Source organism: Melanotaenia boesemani, chromosome 7, assembly GCF_017639745.1.
Source record: "Melanotaenia boesemani isolate fMelBoe1 chromosome 7, fMelBoe1.pri, whole genome shotgun sequence".
Lineage (NCBI taxonomy): Eukaryota > Metazoa > Chordata > Actinopteri > Atheriniformes > Melanotaeniidae > Melanotaenia > Melanotaenia boesemani.
The window spans coordinates 28128925-28151388 of record NC_055688.1 but is presented as its reverse complement, the minus strand read 5'-3'; the positions used below and the strand labels follow the sequence as shown (position 1 = coordinate 28151388).

The following is a 22464-nucleotide window of genomic DNA, read 5'->3' as shown; positions in this document are numbered from 1 at the left end:
CAGATCTGGAACTGGGAGCAATCACAGGAAGTGATCTAAATCAGGGCTGACTGAATGTCATCACACTCTGTTTGGTTCTAACTGAAGACCTTATGTTGTGACCTCAGTTTGGGAAAGATAAAGACCTGCTTCAGTTGCAGCATCCAGTGCTCTTGGACTAATTTGAGGGTGTCATTCATAGTATTCAAGCTGAGTTATGTCTTCTGGCCTGCTGGATTTAGGCCAATTTGGGGCCAAACTACTTTGAGTATCAGAGGCAATATGTGATCATTCCTATTTTACTGATTGGCTTATAATTATGGTATTAATGCTAATGAGGCTCTTTCTTTTTTATAAAGACACAATAGTTGTTTTTGGTTTGTTTGTTTGTTTGTTTGCTTTTTGATTAATCACATAAGAGCTCTGAACTTAATAGATGAGTTTAATGAAATCAAAACTTACTTTATAAATTTTCTCTTGCTTTTCACACTTGATTGCCCACGCTGGCTAAACCCAAGGTGGAAGGCCTTTTATATCATCTCACAAGATTAGTGAGAAAGCAAATATAAACTCAAATTCCAGGAAAGGTTTTCATTATAAATCTTTCCCTCCCACATCTGCTTGGATTTGAGGGGACAATAAGTCAACGTAGCAGGTAGAGATTTTTGGAATATATTTGGATTTTCTGCAAAAAGGACTAAAAATAAAGAGTGCAGTGCAGGTTTGCGTCACCCTCGAGATATTCTGAGACATGGGATGCCTGGCCTTTTTCATCTCTGTGTAGCTGAACCTGTATCAGTATGTCACTGTCTCCCTGGCTAAACAAAATTAGTGTGTTTGATTGATCAAAGTTTACAAGAGAGCAGGGATTTGATTTCAAACGGTGAGGAGAGAAAACATATAGACACAGGCAAGAGGGAGAGGGCAGAAGCAAGGGAGGGGTGAAGGAAAGAGAGAGAAGAAGAAAAAGACTGAGCAGCTGGATTGCCATGTAAATAGCTGTGCAGATAGGTAGGGTTGGGCTCCATGCCAGAGGCTCTACAAAGGGCTTCTAACATCTGTTTGAGGGTAGATTCCTGCTTTGTGTTGTAGTAAGAATAATAGTCCCGCTCTGAGGGCCTGTTCCCTCATCAGACGGATCATGATCACGCATATACACTCTCAAACATCAGACCTGCAGAGCTGAGAAAAAGTCAAGCTGTCATTGCCATTGCCACACTAGTCAATCAGCTCAGCAGCGTGGACGGGCAGGTGGAACATCACTCAGATAACACATCAGTGAGGGATAAAGAGCAGACAAACTAGTGAGAATCATTAGTCAGAATCACTGCCAGCACAGGTCTTTTCACTGCTCAGTCTGTGGCTTTTACAGTGATGAAGTCAAGTAGTACTGAAGAACCATGAAGGGAAAGCTTTAAAAACCATGAAAGTAGAAAGTTTAAACCATGAAATACAGCTTGTAGTCTTCCATTCAGCTGTCTGATGAGAAGAGCAAAACCACAAGTTAGGAGTACGGATAATTAACTGCTAAACCAAAATGTTGGAGACAAAGTTAAAATATTCCAACCAAGGTTTTCTCTTCAAGTAGAAAAAGAAAATATAACAGGACATCTCTGTTGGTGTCATGACAAGGTTTTTTTTCCTCTCCTAAGAACATATGCAAGCAATTTGTACAACAAATGTTGGTTTTAGACTGTGTTCCTTGCATACTAGTGGCTTCTCTAAACCTGGAGGGCTCTATTCGTTAGTGCTTGAAAGCAAAGCAAACAAATTAATTAACACTATCTTTACATGGGGTGGCCAAGGAAAGCAGGCGCTGAAATGTTACACCATTACCTAAATTCACATGCATCTGTCTGTGTCTCCCCATGCACCCTCCCTCCCAACCCTGCCCCAGCGCACACAGCGCCCTTGAACAAGGCCGAAGGACCACCTGCGTGAAAGAGGAGACCCTCTCTGTTATGTCTCTGCTAGGGAATGAAATAACATGGAATCCAGCTCTGCAAATAACTCACAGTGGAGATCATTTTCCACATGCTGCTTGACAAAAGGTAAAATAAGAACAGATGATATCCTCTCTCTCTGACTGAGAGTTTGCAGCTCTGCTCTGCAGCTATCTGTCTTTACGCAAAGTCCTGCATCTCTACTAGCAGGCAGACATGGGTGGGGGGGCTCTGACCCCTTTAGTGGCCTTGTTAACCCGGTGGTAGCCACTGACACTAAGTCAGTCATTTTTTTTTATGCTTTCTTTTGGCTTAGGTTAAGAGGGGTTTGAGGAACCTGATCCCAGATCTGATGATCATGTGTGAGCCAACAGGAGAAGCAGGACCTTGTCTTCTTCTAAACTGCGCATCCATCACAGGAAAAACAGGCAGCAACTGATTCTGATAGCCAGTACAAGGATTGAAAATATGAAAAGCAACTGTGCCGCAGTCACTCAGGACTCCCCATCCGTTTTTTGTAAGTAAGTTTAAAATGAAATCAAAGTGGATTTTCCAAGATACTAAGGATAACTCCACCACTGGATTTACCTTATATAATATTAACCTTACTTTGTGTCTTTAAAGATTATTTTTTCAAAGATAAAAAAATGGCTGCTGTCCCAGCTAAACAGTAATAAGAGAAATGCACCTGTTGATGCATTCAATATTGCAGATCTGCCCCGTAAGAGGAATTAAGGGAATGACTGAATGTAAATTTCAGTTTTAAAGAAATAATAGTGACTAAAAACCTTTACGTGGACTTGCAGAGCTAAAATGAGGGCTGTAGCCCGTTCATCTTCCCATCTATTGGTTGGAAAGTATTGTTCCCAAACTGTTGAGGCCGTTTTTAAACTCAACAATGACTGGAAAATCCTGCATCATTGATAATTGAATCAAACTCAGTCTGTACTGGCTTTATTTGTCCAACTGGATCTTTGTTCACCCCTCTGAGGATGACACATATGAAGTTTGTCTAATCCAAATAAACAGGTGAGGCACTTATTAGCCTCCAGTTCCCAGTGCAAGTGTAACTTCATTTTCAATTTCGACTCACTCACAGTGACTCATAGGAGAATGACTTCAAAGCTGTGGCCATGCACTAGAGGTCATTATCTTCATTTCTATATCCTCTACAGGTTCTCAGCATATGGGAACATTTTAACTCTGGATTTTTTTTTTTTTTATCTGCAGCCATAAATCTGCCATGTCAACTGTAAAATATGACTGACCAGCAACAGATGTAGCTCTAATAGCTACCAAGATAACAAAGAAATCAAAATTTACCACCACTAGGTTTCTGCTCTAATGCTAGATGGATTTGAGTTTTGTTTAGAAGGGATGGACAGTGTGTGTGAAGGAAGAAAAGAGAACTGGGTGTTTCCTTTTATTTTCTGTTACTCTTTCACTTGCTCGATCCCTCTTTCCTCTCCTCTCTTTTCTTTAATCCTTCCACCCTTTAGCTGAGACGAATCCTCCTTTCATCCTCCTCAGCAGCGAGGGCCCTGGTGTCTTTTCGCACAAAGCCTGACCATCAGTGACTCCTCGTCAACCCCTTGGTCCAATTCATCAAGCAGAGGCCCATGGGCATTCATCACCCCCACCACCTTTCATATCCAGCACCAGCTGAAAGCCACCGTCCCTCCTCTGACTTCAATGCAGCCATGACACACCCATAAGATTTATAGTGGCATAATTAGTAGCAGTGAGAAAGGCCTGCATGCTTTAGAAGGTCCATCATGGCGTATTCCACTCTGAGGGACTCTCAAAGCCTTTAACATCTGCTTCAAAATAGATTGCACCACCACCACAAAAGTTGATAAATTAACCCCAAACAAGAAGTCAAGAAATTCATCAAAGCCTGACAGTGACATCAAAACAATCACATGTTTAAAGACACTATTTGTCACCATTCACTGGGAGCAAGATGCTGTCATAAATCCCATTTCTCTACAGGGAAGCAGCGGCAGCCTGCGATGAGCAGCTCTGAGGTGAGAACTCCCCCTCAGGAAGGGGGTTTCTGAAAACAGCTCGAAGGAGGTCTAAAATAACACACTTAATAGTTAAATGGTGTTATTGATGTAATCACGCCCTCCTTCCCCTCCCACACAACCCGCTGTCACTGATATCTCAGGAACAGTGAACTAATTAAAACACTCCTGGAGTTTGTTTTCATTTCGATCTTCACAGAAATAAAGTCCTCACTAAAACAGCTGTGTTTTCTTTCCTTTTTCTTTTTTTTCTGCACAGCCACAAGTTGGGACCTGTTGTCCCATTGTACACAGAAGAAGTGCAAAAATCCCCATTCAGTCATAAATTATTATTCAATAATCCTGTTGGGGGTTCCTCTGTGTTCTGTTTCATGTGCATGATGGCACAGATCAAATATTGTACTTTTCTCTACATGATTTATTTGACAGCTGCTCTATAGTTATTTGATACTTCTAGGATTTTTCATATTTAAAAAAATAGAAAAGGGAAATGAAAATGGGCACCATCACAACAGAAATATGCCATTTAGCACAAGCGCATGTACAGCAATACAGTTTTTCTTTTCCTGCAGGACCTGTAGTGTTTGTTAAAAAAATAATAATCTGGTTTTCCACCTCTGACCCTAATTCAGAAAGAACATATGCTCTGACTTTAGGTTTTGTGTTCCTTTTCCTCTGTGTGAGGTGCTTATCATCATGTTTCATTTGATTTTTTCTTAAGCTTATAGTCAATAATGGTTGAGTATTTAGAAAGTACTTACTTAAATGTATCTGTGATAACTCTAAATCTTCACATATCTGCATCAGATTAGGTCCTAAAGTAGACCCCCCCGCCCCCCCTCGCTAGTTGCAGGAGCTTAAGCTGCTGGTTTGCTGGAGCTCACTGCAGACGTTGTGCAGAAGGATAAGGAAGCACCTGCTTCCAACAAGGAGGTGGAGAAATGCTCTCATGAAAAGGTCCCAACTGCAGTGGTTGGCCCTGAATTTTGTGGAAGTTGGAGCACTGACAGTGTGCACAGGTTATTTTGATTGTTGGTGTAAATGTTGCTTCGCGGTTTTCCTTTCTTTTTCCTTCCAGGACTCTGCGGTGTGACCCAAAACCCAGTCAGTGTGCTGAATGGATTGCTTTTGTGTTTTTTTTATTTTATTTTTTTTAAGTAGTCAGAATTAGGGTTAGATAGCAACATTTTCTCGGCTTTGCGTGAGCTGCCATATGTGTTTTTAACAATGATGGTCTTTACTTCTGTATCTGTGCCGCTACCTGTTGCCTGCCACTGGATGGGCGATGCGGTTGTAACGGGCAGCCTCAAACCGCAAACAGAAGCAAAGCAGCTTTGCGAGGATACTTGTGGACTTGGATTCATGTGATCGGATGATAGATAACACTTTTCTAAGAGAGCAGTGACATACATTTTTACACAGCGGTACCGTCGGTGGTAAAAGTTGGATTGAAAGAGCGCATTAAGTAAAGCAAACTGATGCGCGTAAGAAGGGATGCCAGCCAGGCGTGGCTTGTGTCTGAACATCCAATGTGAGAATGCGTGGGGAGTATGTATATAATAGAGTCTTTCCATTTGATAAACACAGATATCAAACTCATGATTACAGCAAAGGACTATCAATAAACTGAGAGGACTCCGCTGATATTTGGAGGAGCACGGCGCGCTGGGGACGCAAGTTTTTGCGTGCATGGACCGGACTTGTGCAAACTTTTTTTTCTGTAACTCAATTTGTATACATCTTAAATGCCTTCGCTTAACTTGTCAGCCGTGCATACAATGGCAGAGGTCGGGAGTTTTCTGGGGTCGCTCGACTTGGATTTACAAAGCTTTCCTGCACTGGGGAATATGCCCTTGCCAGAGTCTCCAGCGGGGCTGAACGAGCAGCTGGGGCAGATAGAAGGCAGGCTGCAGGGGGGGTCACCGACAGATTTCGGGCACCTCAAAGGCATCCTGAGGCGGCGACAACTCTATTGCAGGACCGGCTTTCAGCTGGAGATATTCCCCAACGGCACTGTACACGGGACAAGACAGGACCACAGTCGATTTGGTGAGCTTTCTTTATACTTTAAATTGCGGGAAATCCTATATCGGTCGGATCTTTTAGAGTTTTATATAATTAGTGTCACAGCTGGCTAGTCTATATAAAAGCTCAGCCTATTCAATTCGTTTTATTTTCTCTGGGTGAAGTCTAAATGTTCAAAATTAAACAGCGGCCTGCTGAGATCCTGAGTCACGAGACGTTATCCATTTAATTCTATATTACAATTTTTTACTGAATGTGAGGACTTATGAGAATATTACTGATTCTAATAAACAAGTTAGAAACCTAAAGTTTGTTGCTATATACTCTAAAAACTGTGTAATAAGGCACTTTCTTGCTGCGCATCCCTGGTTAACAAGTGCGTGCGTCACAGTCACCTCGCTCACCTTTTTTTTTTTTTTTTTTTTTGCAATCCCCTGGAGCTGCGCGTGGGGCGCAGGTGTCGCTCCCGCCGCAAACAAGCGGCGCGTGCGCGTCCGGCGGCCAGCAAGGCAACAGGCTTGCACATGCGCGCGCGTCTCAGATTCTTTACTCAATCGGACGCCTTGCACAGATTAAGTTGTTTTTTAATGTTAGTGTTTAGCTACAGCTGTGCTTTTCGCTGTAAAAATGTCTTCAGTAAAAAAAATAAATAAATAAATTTAAAAAAGAAGAACAAACTCCGTGTCGTGGGGCGGGAGAGAATAAAGTTAAGCAAACGAGGTCAAAGGGCAAGTGTGCACATATCTCACGCTGCGTGCGCAGTCACGTCACAGGTGCAGACCGGGTCGCCTGCTACGGAGAGGAAAAAAAATAGAATAACTCAAAATTAAAGCGTGACCTCTGCGGAATTCAGAGGTTTAATGTTCACATATCTCAGCCAAAAACAAACCTGTTTACAGGCATGCGTGGTTCCGCTTGTTTGTCTCTGGCTTCACTTAACTTTAAAAATGCATGGTCTTTGTCAGGGCGGCAAAGAAAGACGGGACTTTGATTAGAGGGATATGAAACACGCTATTCACCCCACAAAAAATGAGAGGGATCGTCTCTGTCATTCTTTGGCATCTGATGAAGTCCGGGAGATGGGGACCAGGTGGCTGCAAGCTGGCCTCCACCAGTCAGCGCAGCCAGCTGGGTCCTCTCTGACTAACCTCTGCATCACAACAGCCAGTGGCTTTTAATTTTACCAGTTGTTTCCCTGCCTTTGAAGTAGATGTTCACTTTACTGTAACTTCCTGAAAGTTACCCACATCTCAACTTCATTAAAGTGTCTTTTCAAGCTGTGTTAGTAGCCAGTGGGGAACTCTGAGACTTTATGGACAACCACAAGCCATTATGGTAGACTAGAATGATGTTACTCATAGTGGGATTTAAAAACAAAGAGCGCACAGTCAGTGACAATATGAGTTATGTCATGGTTTTATGTCATTTTCAACTGAAGTATGGAGTATTTTTTCCAGAACTGAATCTGCTGTAAAGCAATAACTGAGGCCACCTGTATTTGTGCTGCAGGCTGATTCTCTCAGGGGTGTTTACAGTGTGTTTGCGAGCTTCCTTGACCAGTTTGTGTGCATTTGACCTCAGGTATCCTGGAGTTCATCAGCCTGGCTGTGGGTCTGGTCAGCATCAGGGGGGTGGACGCTGGACTTTACCTCGGCATGAATGAAAAAGGAGAGCTCTATGGGTCGGTGAGTCAAAAAACCCTCTTTTTGTTTGCAGCTCCGCCCCCACGGTGCAGGTCAAGGTCTTTTTCACAGCACGTCTGTCACTCCAGACATATTTGAAATGATCTTTTTGTAACTTCCTGAAAATTAAACATAGGTTGCTTTCATTTCTTTTTGCAATGATGGTAGTACTTGGCTGTAAAAGGAAAAAAAAAATGCTATCAAGGTTCTCTTATGTGGCAGGTGGGAAAACCACAGCAAGACAAAACAAGTGTGTTTCTTACTCTTCATACTTGTTTTCTTATTGGCAGGGATTCAGGAAAGGCAGCTATCAGACAGAAAGCCAACATTTTCATTTAGTTTATAGATGTGCAGATATTTACATATTTTCTCAAAGTGGAGACAGGAGGGGTTGGAGTCTCTTAGGATGTGAGCTGTGGCTGAATATTGTAAAACTTCTACTTTTCTGTCTGTTCAAGTTTGAACTACAAGCATTTTATGTCTTTTTAAAACATCTTGGCCAACTTTCTCACACGTGTGGTGGGTACTTGGAGACAGAAAGATAGGAAAGGGAAGAGATAAAGACAATGAAGGGGAAGTATGTAAGGGCAAACCTGTATCAGATGTCCCAGGGCATTACCTGTGGGCCTCTCGGGGGTTCAGGCTCAGAACATTTTGAACAGAGGCTACTTTTAGGCGGGCTATTATGTTAAAAGTGCAGATATTGTTACTGCATGCTATCAGACTCTGGCATCCTGAAGCTTTGACCCTGAGATGAGGGGGTGGGTGATGTGATGGTGGGAGGCAGTGATTTTGGGTTGTTGGGGAGGGGTAATTGCACACCTGACTGAGTCACCTGACTGACAGAGGGAGCGATGTAGACATGTCTGTCTGAATCTGAGAGGCCAGGAGGTGGGGAGGAAGGAGGATAACAGGTAAAGAGGTTGCTTCCGTCCCACAACCACCAGACCTTGACAAGCTTTTTGATCCAAGGAGGTTCATGTGTGTGTGTGTGTGTGTGTTAGGTTGGAGCTGGCTCAGTCATGTGCCCTCTGGGCTGTGTTTACAGAAAATAGCTTCCCTATACTGCCGCAGCCAAGCAGAGCCTGACAGCCAATCATCAAAATTTCTTCTGGAATCAAACAAAGCGCTCTTAAGTGTCTTCAAGGCAGAGACACATGCACATTTACTTTTTTTGTGGGTTTATGGCTGTTGTCTTTGACAAAGAAGTGAAATAGTGAGCAACAGGGAGGACAGCAGATGGGAACTGTATAGGACACCCCCTTGAAAGCATTTCAGGTTTTGGAAGATCAGTAGAGACTGAATACCATTGCAGGAAAGTTTTGCTGTCAGTAAATGCTGAGGCTTTAAGAGTGGCTCTGGTTCCTGTGTGAAGCAGAGGGAGGACTGTTGCATCACAGGAAGGGAAATAATTCTTCATGCACAACGAGAGGTCAGCAGGTCTGAGGAGTGAGTGTGGAGCGTAAAGTGTAAAGCCGCACGTAATGACTTCCCCCTTTTTTGTCATAATGAGCACCTGCCTAAATGAGTTTCTGCTGCTTCATTTCAGCTTTTCTGTACTGAGTGAAATAGTTAATGACAGACATAAACTCATCAGGAGGAGTGGGATCTGCATGCATCTCAGACTTAGCTGCATCTGAAGACTAACCCTCCTGCTCTGTCTTTTTTTCCCCCTGTTTTATTAACATAAAACATGTTGTTTTCTCTTGCAGAAGAAGCTGACAGCAGAATGCGTGTTCAGGGAGCAGTTTGAGGAGAACTGGTACAACACCTACGCTTCAACTCTGTACAAACATTCAGACACAGAACGTTTCTACTACGTGGCTTTAAACAAGGACGGCTCGCCCAGGGAGGGCGGCAGGACTAAAAAACACCAGAAACTCACCCACTTCTTACCCAGGCCAGTGGAGATTGAAAAGATCCCTCAGGCTTACAGGGACTTATTCCAGTACAGGTGACCATTGCTTACACTTGGGGAACTGGTTACATTCGGAGGCAGAGAAATAAACAAAGAGGAGCATCAGCAGCAGGAGCAGGGGGGGTGTTGTGGACATTCTGGACCTGGTGCAGAACTGTTTACCCTCAGCTCTCCTTGAGGTCACTGTGTGTGCCGTGTGACAGTGACAAACATTGTGCTTGTGCCTGGGTGTGTCTTTTTTGACACAGCGGTGGACTTGTGACCACAGCGAAGAGAGGCAGCTCTCTTGTTAAAACCACTGTGGACGAAGGAGGCCCTCATGACTGCCCAGCTGTGGGTCCATCAGGAAAATCTAATCAGATGCTATGTTTTTCTCATGTAGATACTGAAACAAAGGAGTACTGGTTCTTTGTGGGGGGTTTTTTAAGCAGCACTCTGATGAGGGAAACAATGACCATAAAGTGCCAGGAAGAGACACATTTCTGGTGACATGAAATGTAAAAGAGAGCACATTCCTCATTCGCAGTGATAGGTCAGGGTCAGAAATACACAATCTGTACTGACAGTTACAAGTCAAACTGGAGTGCAAGTTAAAGGGGTGTGGGGCAGGTAACATCTTTGTGATGACCGTTGGATCGATGAAGCACTTACTGCACATCCTGAGTCCTAGCTGCAGGCTGGTCTGACCCTAAACACCATAATTATCATGTTATAATATATCCAGCAGCATCTTGTGAGGGTTACATCTAAAAGAAGCCAATAAGCTCTGGATGAAAGCACTTCTCTGACTGTGGTCACAAAGAACAACTGGTAAGTTTTGTTCAAGGATGGTGACTTGTAATGTTCAGTGTTGGGAACATTATTAAAAAAAAAGCATCTGAGGTGTACATATGGTGTTCCTATTTATGAGATGTACAATATATTTATTTTCTACATACAAAGTATAAATGTAAATCTATATATTTATTTATTGCAAAGACTCTATTTTGTAATGAACTTGAAGTTATCTGGACTGCAGATTCTACTGAAATGAGGCCAAAAAAGCAAACAAAAAATGAAGAACTGCAACAAATATGACAATAAAATTGTCCTGCTATTAAGACTTTATTGTGAGAGACCATTTTGTTTGGATTTAAGTGTGATGTACCAATTAAAACCAGACATATATACATATATATACATAATGTAAGTGAATGGGTGCATGTGTTTCCTTCTATTTTTAATCCGTTATTATGCATTGCTGGTGGATGTGGCCATTCTCAGACCTTTTCTTTGTTACCAGTGAATGAGCAGGCCAACGTTAGCAGTTCCAAGTATAAAGAAATTTGTGATGCAACAGCACTGAAAGACATTTATTATGCAGTATGCTCAGTAAATTTAAAATACGTCAAAGAAAATGTCTTCAAAAGCCTCAAAGGTGTGGCGTTTTCTCAGGCGGTTAAAAAAAAAAGAAAACAAGGTAAAACCATGCAGTTGATTCTTTTCCAGAGGAGATCAGCCATACAATCTTCTTCCAATTTGCCCTCATAAACCCCTTAGCAAGTAAGGGTCACATTGTAAACTAGTGTGCACAGGCTCCCTCTGTCTCCATAAGGTCTTAGTCAGCCTACATCCACCGTACAAAATCAGATTCCTTATGCAATTGGATCCCAACAGGGTTTACTTAATTGGCTTTACACATCAGCATGGATTAAAAGCAGTGATTGGTTGTTCACTGCAGGGGCCCTGCAGACTCTATGGTGTAGGCTGCAGTGGGTCTTTTCAATGGACAGAAACAGCTGCCTGGTGCACCAAGAACCAGCGGGGATGTGCCACAGACCTGGAGTGGCGGTAATCTGGGGCTAAGAGGGGATGGGATCAACATTTCAACATCTGCAATAGTTGTAATGTTTCTCCACTGGCAGATATCTGTACACTGTGAGAGCAAGATCCCCTGGGGGGAGGGAATGGAAAAGTCAAAGACATGCAGGGGAAAACCCTGGCAGACTCAGAAATGAAAACAATACCGGGAGAGGGAAAAATAGATGAAGGATGGAAGGGAGGAGAGTGGGACAAAAGGCACTTAGAGCTGTGGGTGTGAAACACACAGATACGGTATCAGGACACATCAGCTGTTTTCCAATTAAAGAAACCATACTATGCTTATTCAGAGGTTCATGATTTCCCCCGAGTTCACACGCTTTAATATTCAACACACATAATCTTGTTTAGTGGCGCCTGCTGTCACCATCCAAAAACATCTAAGCTATCTCCTCCTTCAAGTCCCCCATTTGGCTCAGAATAATCAGCTAATATATAAAAAAAAAATGGCAGAGAGCAAAACAGCAGCTTACTCTGAGGTCTACATAGTAGATATCAGGCAGATGTTACATGTGCTGCATGGTGACATCTACAGGAAGCAAAGCCTGAACTACAAACAAGATATGTCTGACAGCTCAAGAAGTTTTCTGATGGAGCAAATGACTCATTAGCATGTTCATTAAAGCTATAATATCAAAAGAAAGTAAGAGGAAAAAAAGCATAATATGACCTCTGGAAGTGTGTTCTTCTACTTTCTTGCTAGAGATTAATGACACTTTCATATCACTTATATTAAGCTGAAACAAAGATGTAGTCAGTTTATCTCAGTTTAAAGGAAAAAATAAAAACAGTTAACTATTCAGCTAGCTCAGTATGAAGGGAAATTAAAACCTCTATCTGGAGGGAAAAAAAACCTCACTTTTTTATTTTAAATTGTGCAAAGATGCCAAGGCAGAGATGCACCACGCTGTGGTTTGGCATGGAGTTGTGTAGATTTTTGTCAGACTGGCTGCCTGGCAAACAATACAATAGTGTTTCCTTGTGAGAAAGACATGCAAACACTTTGTAATCATATAGCTGCTGGTCATTTTTTCATCTGAACAGAAGAGAGAATCCTTTCATTCGTGTCATGCCAAAGAGGGATTCAAAAGAAAATGGAGAACCAGCAGTCTGATCAGCGGTGAAAGAAAAATACAGATCCTAACACAAAGTCCTGTACAGAAAATGTCAGCAATGTAAAAGCAAAATGTACTTCATGTATGTAAATAAGTTCTGAAATGTTCCTGTTAGCTGATGTGAGAAATATGACTATCAGTGTGAATGTTCAGCATCTCACTGTTGAACCTGGATTGAACCACTTTGAACCAGGTTTATAGACATGAACACCAGACTAATCTGAAGGGAAGTACAAATATTAAAGAAGAAATATATTCTTTTAAAATAATTTTTTAAATATATTTTAGTGTTTTAAAAATATCCACTATTTCCTGTTGCCTGCCAAAGACAGAATGGATGTCTTATAGTTACATTCCTCCTTTATAAATCTGGAAATCACTGCTAAGAACTTCGTAAAAATGACTCACGCACACAAATGGATCATTCTTTTGGTCACTTTATTAAATGTTATATTAAATACTTATCAAGATAGTAGCAGGTCATAGTCATGGCAAAACATGTTGGTGTATTTACTAATGTAAGAACATTCTTAAAGAAGGGCAAAGAAACTTTCTCTACATTTATGAAATACACCTTGTGCAAACACAGGAGTCAACAGGCGGCTCTTTGTGAGAAATGTCCATATTCCTCTCATTTTAACAGCTACACCAGTTTAAGCATTTAGAAGCGAGAATGTGCCAAAGTAGAATACAAGTAGTCTGGGGGCCTGCCTGGTGAGACTACACTGTCCAGGAGAGCATTACTCACAAAGCACCGGACAAAAATCAGCCACGTATAATAACAATTCCAGTCTTTTACTCCTCCTGTCAACTCCATCTTGAAACTGATATTTCAAACTTTCAAGGACAGGTATGGAGTAAAAAGGTTTGGGCCTTGTGACACCCAGCTGGAGTGGCTGTACGTTGTGAGACTCAGTCACTCAGGCCTGGAAACAACACAAGTGAGACATAAACAATGAACAGGGCACACAGTGCTATGCTAGACAACACGTAACAATGAGAAGGATGTTACAAAAAAGTCTAGGAACCGGCAGGCAGTTTTGAACAACACAAGCATTCCAACTTCATGTTCAGCAACAGCTAATGTAAACACTTAAAACAATAATAGAAAAAGACTCAACAAATCTAAAATCTTTACAGATTATTTTTAAGGAAATTAAGATAAGGCCATAATCCATGAACTTTTTTTTTCCTTTTTATTTTTTATTTTTTTTATTTTTTCTGGGTAATCAGTTTCTTCTACCTCCCAATATGAACAGACTTTACAACACCAAGACCTGGCTACTTTGTTAGATAATTGATGGGGAATCTTGTGAGGCTTATACTAATGAAGAGTTTCACAGCATTGAGTCCTATCACCAATGATTCTGGTCCCACTCAGAAATTGTTAGGTATTTAAAAGAGTATAAAAAACTGATTAAATAATAAGACAACCCTTTTTGAAGAGGAAAATAATACAATGCTCAAAAGCATTGGGTTCAACTTGTCTTTAAATACATGAAAAGTGAAGATAGAGAACTTGAATGACATTAAGGCGATATTTACATTTTTTGTTGAAATTCTGAACAGATCTTTCACACAGTCATATATATACTATATTCCAACATCTCTTGGGGATCACAGACTACAGCCATAACAGTTTATCCAAAGTGAGACCCCAGTGGACAGCAATCTAATCTCAAAACTATTCCACCATCTGCTAAGTGCGATGGTTAGTTGTCAAGCTCCCAGAGTTCTCGCAGTGTGTTTGTTACAGAGAACCGTGGCCAGTGGGAGCCGACTAGTTGAGTTGGGAGGATTAGAGAGCATCCGTCTGACTTACAGGCCCTTCGAGGGGCCAGGATTCTTGCCCATGCCTTGATGTGTGCCCATGCCGTGGAGCTGCTGGTATAGGCCAATCAGGTCCATCTGGCTGAGCCCGCCACCTCCCATCATACCATTCTGCAGGGCTAGCTGGTTCAGGTATGTGGCCTGGTTAGCGAGGGCCATCTGCTGCTCCTGCACCTTCCTGTTCGTGATCAGCTTCTGCACGTACATCATTAGCTGGAGAGACAAAAACACAGAATATTTTTATGTCCTAGACATGATGTGAAGATGGGAGACAAGAAAACTGTATTCTGAGAAATCTAAATATTTTCAAGCAGCTAATACTTGAAAAGATTTCGGCTCTGTTCCCCACAGTATTCCTGAAACTAGGGCTGCTTGATTATGGGAAAAATGATAATCACGATTATTTTGATTGAAATTGAGATCTCGATTATTTAAGACAATCATAGATAAGAGGTTGGGGGGAGGGACATTTCGTTTTCAAGTTGAAATCAGCGTCAATAAAATGTGGCGTGACATTTCTGTACGGCTCTGGTGAGGCTTTACCACAGGTCCGTAGCTGTGGCGAAACATCGGACTGTCACCACGTCTTTCACACCACCCTCACTACACTTATCATACAGGGGAGAAAGAGACAGTCCACTAACATGGTGTTGAGATGGCAGTGATGCCGTTTGTCCAAAGTGTTGATGAGTTTCTTAAATCCCGGATTGTTCACTGTGTTAATTGAGAAAAAAGTTCAGTTTATAACGTTTGTCTCTCTGTGATTCTGGGAGCTGGTGGATTATTTAGTTGCGACTCACAAAAATTGAACATTTTTCTATTTTTTTGTGTTGCGTCGCAAGCCCCCGTGTGCACGTCTGCGTGCACAAACGCAACATTTTACATGCACGACTGTCGTCTGTCGCTTGGCTGGAGGAGGGCAGCGATTTTCGCTTCCTCGCGCAAGTTTACAGAGAAAATGATGGAGAAGGAGCGACGCCGCCTCCCGTGTGTCCAGGTGTCTGCAACTCGTTCTGAATAAAACTAAAGCGGTCGGGGCTGTGGGAGGAGTCTGCAGCAAAGCGCTGCAATGACAGCTGCGCTCGATTTGAAAACAGCACAAATCGAAGGACAAAAAATAATCGGACCATTTCATTTTTATGATCGTTGAAAATCCAGAGCGTAACTGCGATTAAAATTCGATTAATTGCCCAGCCCTACCTGAAACATGTCTTATATAAAATTAAGATCTAAAGGAATACTTCCTCTTATGTTTTTTCTCCTCTGTTTATCTGGATGCAGTTTCATGTCAACATTTATGGGTATACCTCCATATTCTAACCTCAATGCTGCCCCTGCACTGCAGGTGAGGTTTGCTGTGTCTCAGTGATAGAGTCACGGTTAAATCACAAGTGAAATCAGGTTTATTTATATGACACATTTAAAAACAAAGGGTGTTGACCAAAGCGCTTCACAAAATTTAAAAAATAAAGACAAAATAAACAGATAAAATATCTAAATGTAAAAAACATAAAAACAGGAACATATAAACCAGATCCATAGATCTCAGCTTGAGCTTCCTGATTTTACAACCTATAGGAAGAAAACACAGATATTGCTACTGCGCTTTGTAGCTTGGAATGGAGCTGGGTTAACATGAAATCATCATCTTGCCAAGGATCACGTTTTGTTTGTGACTGAAACACGTTTTTAAAAGGAGAACTATACATGGAGCTACAGTACAGATGCTGTTGGAAGAATCTGTTACTTCTGGATTATTGTTCTGATTAAAAGAACAGATTATTTTTTTTAAATGAATAAAAAATAAAGAGTTCTTTGGAAGCCAACTGGCTTTACTGGTACTACCGAAATGATCTGTTTGATTTTGATTCTCCAAACCGCTTGCTAAGTAAGTCTGTTTTTTTTTTTTAAAGTTATCACAAATGACTTCAGAGAAGCAGCAAACAAGCTGCAGTGTCAGCTTGTCACTCTTAAGCTTTTGTTTTAAACCAATCTGGCCCCCAATTTGAAGTTTACAACTTTGTGACTAATACTTTTAAACTGCTTATTTATCATTTTACACAAATGTTCCAGCGTATTCCTTTAACTGCTGCTGATAAAATACTAGAACTGCAAAGTACTGATATAACCAAAATGTACTAGTTTGGCCCAGTTCAAGCTGCAAAATGAAAGTTTTTAAAAACATGCATGTATGGTTAGAACAGATGTCTTATTTATCATGCACAGCGATCCGTTGACATAGAGCGCTCCTTACCGTCTGCTGCCTGGTGAGAACTTCCCTGTAGATGGCTTCTCTGCGTTTCAGCTCCATCTCTACGGCGGCTTGGCGTCCAGCGGCTAAAGACTGGACCTGGGTCTCTGTGAGCGCCGGGTTCTCCTTCCACTGCGGCGACAGTCCACGTGTTAACCATCATGAAAATGTTTACTTCTGATAAGTAGCATTTTGTGGTTTGGGAAGGTTCATCAAAAATTATTCTTAATAAAAAAGAATCATCAAAAAGCTGAGCTACCATTATCTGACACTTACCACAGTGGCAATTATATCTTCTAGTGACTCCCGAGGTAAAGTTTTCAAAGCATTTGTTGCTTCAATGACTTTCTGGCGTCCCTGGTTTATGAGGTCCTGAAAGAATTGTAAACAAGACATGAAACATTAACAAGAAAAAGGAGATTTTCCATAAATTCTCCAGCAGAAGTGAATACATGACTTTAGGTAAACATTGACATGGAGTAACATTTTAATCCATATTAATATTTTTTAAACTCAAGCTCTAGTAATGTCTGGGGGAAAAATGCATTTAATAGCATTTCAATTCAAAACAGTAAAAAACTGGCCAAAAATTAACAGACCTTAAGTTTAAGTGTCATTTTAAGCGCTTTACTTTTAACTTTTTAAATGCTTTCGTCCACTCTCTTCATTGATGGGCATTAATGTCTTCCTGTAAGCCAGGGCGGGATCAGCCAATGGCAACTTTGCTCGTTTCATTTTTAGTCTTATCATGGATCAGAGGTGAACATCTCCTGCAGTTGGGAGGTGGGAGTGCTTTTGGACAGCAGCAGCAGCAGCTGCTCATTGATTAGAGTAAACATGTGTGGTATCACGTCAGTCTTCAAAAGTCTCCAATAAAACCAGAAACCAGTCTCTAGATTTCTCACTTTTTTTTTTTTTTTTAATGAGTCGCTAGAGAGGTCTGAAAACTCGCTAAATATAGTGCCAGTGTGCCGCAGTTGATAAGTTGGTAATCCTGTGTTAGCCAAGCTCTGATGTGTGCATCAGTGTAATTGGTGTACTAGGAAATCATGCACTGATAAACGTTCCATGTCGTTTGGAACTAAAGATTTATTTGTCTGGCAAATGCAATGACTGCAAAAATTTAGGAAGGCATGCGTTATTTTTAAACTCCTAAATCTCTTATTAAAAAGCAAAAACAGCCCATTGGACCCTCTATCCCTCCCCTCAGTCACTGTGTATTAATAGCTGCTGCCCCAGACGTGCGGTATTATGAACCGTTAGGTGGAGGAGAGGGTAGAGCTCAGCTTGTCTGCTGCTAGGATGTTGTCACAATTAGCAATGGGGTCTGAGGAATGTGGGGATCTATGCCGTGGGGGACGGAGAGGGAGGAGTGTTAGGCAGGATGGGTGGGCATGTGAAGCTCATTACTTACCTCCAGCTGCTGGTTGGTCATGGAGGCCAGAGCTGCCATGTTGTACGAGACGTAGCTGGAGGTGCCCATGTCCATTTGAGCATATCCCGATGGGTAGTTGGTCCTCATGGACAGACCCTGAGAGATGAAAGACAATGAGAGCCAATTAGGCAGGTGTGAAGAACAACCAGGAACATGAGACAAATGGATTTAAAACACTAGTTGACCAGCGACAATGTTACCTTGCCATTTAATCTTCACAAAGTGTTTGGTCATTCATAAGATGTTTAGCCTAAAATCTGAACCGTTTTCTTTAACCTAATTATTTGCTACTAATCAGACTGGAATTGTGTGTCCAGACAAGATATCTACATGAGATGCTGGTAAAACAGAAGAGACATCGGGAACAGTCTATGTGAGGACTGTTCTTCATGGTGCTGGTAGCAGCATGATTGTTTTCAGCTCTGCTACTGCTCTGGATTTGACATTTATATTTGTCGCATTGTACATGGAGATTTTTATATTTGCCTCTGCAGAAATTTGATCTGAACTGCATTTCAAACAACCTCCACATAAAATTGTGATCTGATTTAGAAATATCAGATTTCAAGTAGTTTTTTTTTGAGCAGAGTTTTCTAAAATATGTGCACATAAAAAATAAATACAAATAAAGACAGATAGGAGCGTAGAATGAAAAAGATATAAGGTCTCTTGTATCAGTCAGGTCCTGTTGTTAAAATGTGTGTGCGTGAGCCTGGTGACCTGAAGTAAACAGTCTTCTCCCACTAAAGGCCAGCAGAATGCCGATGTTTGTATGTAATTGAGTCTCAGCTGCAGATGGTTTCTCCATGCCCTGTAATCTGGCCATCCGGTATGTAGGGGTGGGTGGGTGTGTGTGTGTTTGTGTGTGTGAGGGGCCAGCAGGGGTCTTTGGACCTGGTCAGAGACAGGTGTGCAAACCTAAACAGTACAAAACCTCAAAACAATCACAAGACTGCAACGCACGTCAGTCTACAGATACACACTCTTCACTTTTAACAAGCAGTCGCTCTCTCGGTTCAGCTGCATCCTCAGATGCTCTGCAGACCTCACATAACTTTAGAAAAACAGATCAAATGAAGACTTGACTTAATTCCTGAATTATAGTTTCTGATATTTAAATTCAAGGGAGCTCCTTGATAAGCTTTGTACCCAGCTGAAGTTGCTTCAGTGAGACAAAGGGCTTATAGGTTTGATTTCACTGAGGGAGCAGGATTACATTCTTAGTTTTTCCCATTTCTTCAAGTTCAAATCCGACATTCATACAAGTAGGTTTTATCTGGCCACCACCAGCCAAACTCTGAGGTTGTGAAGACATTAGTGGAGGTTGGGTTACACTCCAGTTGTTACTCCCACAAAGCCCAGAGTACACAACATAATACCGAGCAGCAAAAAAAAAAAAAAAAAAAAAAAAAAAAAAAGGGGGAGCATTTCAGCATCTTTACTGAAGGACAGATTGCAATCAAGTGTGCACAACTCAAATCCTCACATTTGACCTGGGTGTCACCGTTATTCTGGCAACTCAAACCCTCTGTTCTATTGAAAAGCAGAAGAGTTTGGAGGGAAAAGCTGCTTAAGACACGCAGGGCAGAGGAGGGAGAGTGTGTTGGAAAAATAATCATTAGGGTGAATTAGAATCTAGGATTACACAGGAGGAGAGGAGACTTGCTGCTGCTCCCTTACAAGATCACCTCCCCCCTCTAGACACCAAATAAACCCCACTAATTGCCCCACAACAAAAGAGAGGGACAAGGTGGGGAAAGTGTGTGGAGTCCCTAACCCTCTGTGAACCCACATACTTACGGTAAGTAGCATTGGCACTGCTTAGACAGCTGCAGTGATTTGTATAGCAGATCACTAGCTGAATGCTGGGCCAAAATGACCATCAGTGGAGAAAAGGGAGGTCTTGTCATCTGCTTACTCAAGGTGATGAAAGGATTATACAGATCTAACACTAACTGAGACAACAGGACAAACAAAAACGGGGCCCCACTCGGCTCACCTTGCACTTTGATGTCAATGTTTTGGAGATCGATGGACACAAGGGGCTATATGTCATTATGCCTATCTTTTGGTTCTGGAGCTGCCATTGCCTGGAAGTCAGGTCCTTCATGTGTGTTTTTCTCCTTGCCTACCTTTTTCTCTGCTTCATACTCGGCCCACGCAGCCTTACGGTCCTCCTCACTAAGGGCTTCCTCCTCTTTGTGGTCCAGCAGGGAGTCGTGTTCATGGTAACACACAATCTGGTCCTTACTGTTCTGCAGCATCTCTGCTAAGAAAGGATCCTGCAGGAGAGGACAAAAACAGAAAAGAGACCAGTGGGTTTCATGTCACAAGTAGTGAAGGAAAAATTGACTGTACAGGAACTGAAAGAGGATGTGATGACCTCATTTCCTTGATGAAATTTCATTGGTAGCTTTTTCAGTTAAGCTGATTCTCAAATTGTTCAATTTCCAGCCAAAAGTTCTGACACCCTCCTGTAAAATCAGAATGGGTCCAAACGTTTGACTGGTACTGCAACTGGAGACATGCGTCTCAATAATTTCTTGGGGACCATTGTCTTTATTGAATGGCCATCTGCAGAAATTATGGATCAAAATATGTACCTACAACCCCTGGCAAAAAGTATGGAATCACCAGTCTTGGAAGAGCGCTCATGCAGTTGTTTTGTTGTGTAGAACAAAATCAGAAGACAAAGCTGACACACAACTCTAGTCATTCCAAATGGCAACTTTCTGGCTTTAAGAAACAATAAAAGAAACAACGAAAAAACATTGTGGTACTCAGAAAAGGTTACTTTTACTGACCAAGCACAGGGAAAAAAATATGGAATCACTCAATTCTGAGGAAAAAAATATGGAATCAGTCTATTTTGGGAGGGGGGGGGAGGTGTTCACCCAGTCAATTTCCTTTCCCTAAATGAGCACTTGCTTCAGACTAGATCTGCTTGTTAGTCTGCAGTTAAAACCACACCTGTGGAGACCTGTTTCACCAAGGGGACTGGCATGAATCATGGCTCCCACACAGGAGATGTCGCTTGAAACAAAACAGAGGATAATAAAACTTCTGGAAGAAGGTAAATCTACATGCAATTTTGCCAAAGATGTGGGCTGTTCACAGTCAGCTGTGTCTAAGATATGGACCAAGTACAAGGAACATGGGAAGGTTGTTCAAGCTAAGTGCACTGGTAGACCAAGGAAGACATCCAAGCGTCAAGACAGAAAACTTAAGAAAATATGTCTTAAAAACAGAAAATGCACAACAAAACAAATGAAAAACAAATGGGAGGAAATTGGAGTCAATGTATGTGACCGCACTGTGAGGAATCGCCTAAAGGAAATGGGATTTTCATACAGGAAAGCAAAACGAAAACCATCATTGACACCTAAACAGAAAAGAACAAGACTACAATGGGCTATGGAGAAGCAGTCATGGACTGTGGAGGACTGGATAAAGGTTATCTTCAGTGATGAATCACGAATCTGCATTGGACAAGGTGATGATGCTGGAACTTTTGTTTGGTGCCGTTCCAATGAGATTTTTGAAGAGGACTGCTTGAAGAAAACATTAAAATTTCCACAGTCCTTGATGATATGGGGCTGCATGCCAGGTAAAGGCACCGGGAAATGACCGTTGTCACTTCCTCAATAAATGCACATGTTTACACTGACATTTTGGGCAGTTTTCTTATCCCATCAATTGAAAAGATGTTTGAGGATGATGATATCATTTTCCAGGATGACAATGCATCTTGCCATAGAGCAAAAACTGAAGGCATTCCTTGAAGAAAGACGCATAAAGTCAATGTCATGGCCTGCAAATAGTCCAGATCTCAATCCAATTGAGAATCTGTGGTGGAAGTTGAAAAAAATGGTCCATACCAAGGCTCCAACCTTCAAAGCTGATCTGACAGCAGCAATCAAAGAGAGTTGGAGCCAAATTGATGATGAATACTGTTTGTCACTCGTCAAATCCATGCCTCAGAGACTGAAAGCTGTTATCAAAGCCAGAGGTGGTGCAACTAAGTATTTATGGTGTTAGAATTTTGTTTTTGGTTGTGAAAATAGACTGATTCCATATTTTTTTCCTCAGAATTGAGTGATTCCATATTTTTTTTTCCCTGTGCTTGGTCAGTAAAAGTAACCTTTTCTGACTACCATAATGTTTTTCGTTGTTTCTTTTATTGTTTCTTAAAGCCAGAAAGTTGCCATTTGGAATGACTAGAGTTTTGGGTCATGTTTGTGATCTGATTTTGTTCTACACAACAAAACAACTGCATGAGCGCTCTTCCAAGACTGGTGATTCCATACTTTTTGCCAGGGGTTGTATTAGATCAACAAATGATCTTATAGGTCATTTTAAGCTTGTGTGTTTGCAACAAGCTGTCAAAGCGTCATTGAAA

The 22464-nt window shown here is 41.6% G+C and overlaps 2 protein-coding genes and 1 long non-coding RNA gene across 5 annotated transcripts in view; 2 read left to right on the top strand and 1 right to left on the bottom strand.

Annotated features, from left to right (window-relative positions):
- Positions 1 to 1883: 1883 nt before the first annotated feature.
- Positions 1884 to 4133, top strand: LOC121643348. The gene is made up of 3 exons (XR_006011104.1): positions 1884 to 2030; positions 2239 to 2439; positions 3422 to 4133. It is a non-coding gene; the product is annotated as an uncharacterized LOC121643348 (long non-coding RNA).
- Positions 4134 to 5127: 994 nt separating this feature from the next.
- On the top strand, positions 5128 to 10646 carry fgf16 (fibroblast growth factor 16). The gene is made up of 3 exons (XM_041990413.1): positions 5128 to 5998; positions 7556 to 7659; positions 9369 to 10646. The coding sequence occupies exons 1-3, from the start codon at positions 5695 to 5697 to the stop codon at positions 9612 to 9614; spliced, it is 654 nt and encodes a 217-aa protein (XP_041846347.1). The 5' UTR covers positions 5128 to 5694; the 3' UTR covers positions 9615 to 10646.
- A 2324-nt stretch (positions 10647 to 12970) lies between these two features.
- The window catches only part of atrx (ATRX chromatin remodeler), a 38196-nt gene continuing 28702 nt past the window's right edge, over positions 12971 to 22464 (bottom strand). For all 3 annotated transcript variants that reach the window (XM_041989489.1, XM_041989490.1, XM_041989491.1), the window contains 6 exons: positions 20198 to 20347; positions 18045 to 18161; positions 16907 to 17002; positions 16634 to 16762; positions 14372 to 14592; positions 12971 to 13475 (listed from right to left, as the gene is read on the bottom strand). In XM_041989489.1, the coding sequence (XP_041845423.1) occupies positions 13466 to 13475; positions 14372 to 14592; positions 16634 to 16762; positions 16907 to 17002; positions 18045 to 18161; positions 20198 to 20347 (723 nt within the window). In that variant the 3' untranslated portion in view covers positions 12971 to 13465. The remainder of the gene's footprint in view (positions 13476 to 14371; positions 14593 to 16633; positions 16763 to 16906; positions 17003 to 18044; positions 18162 to 20197; positions 20348 to 22464) is intronic.

Bases quoted from the DNA above. Each gene is read 5' to 3' on its own strand.
- fgf16 (XM_041990413.1), top strand. From the start codon at position 5,695: ATGCCTTCGCTTAACTTGTCAGCCGTGCATACAATGGCAGAGGTCGGG. The intron at 5,999-7,555 runs GTGAGCTTTCTT...ATTTGACCTCAG, and splicing joins ACAGGACCACAGTCGATTTG to GTATCCTGGAGTTCATCAGC. The intron at 7,660-9,368 runs GTGAGTCAAAAA...TTTCTCTTGCAG, and splicing joins AAGGAGAGCTCTATGGGTCG to AAGAAGCTGACAGCAGAATG.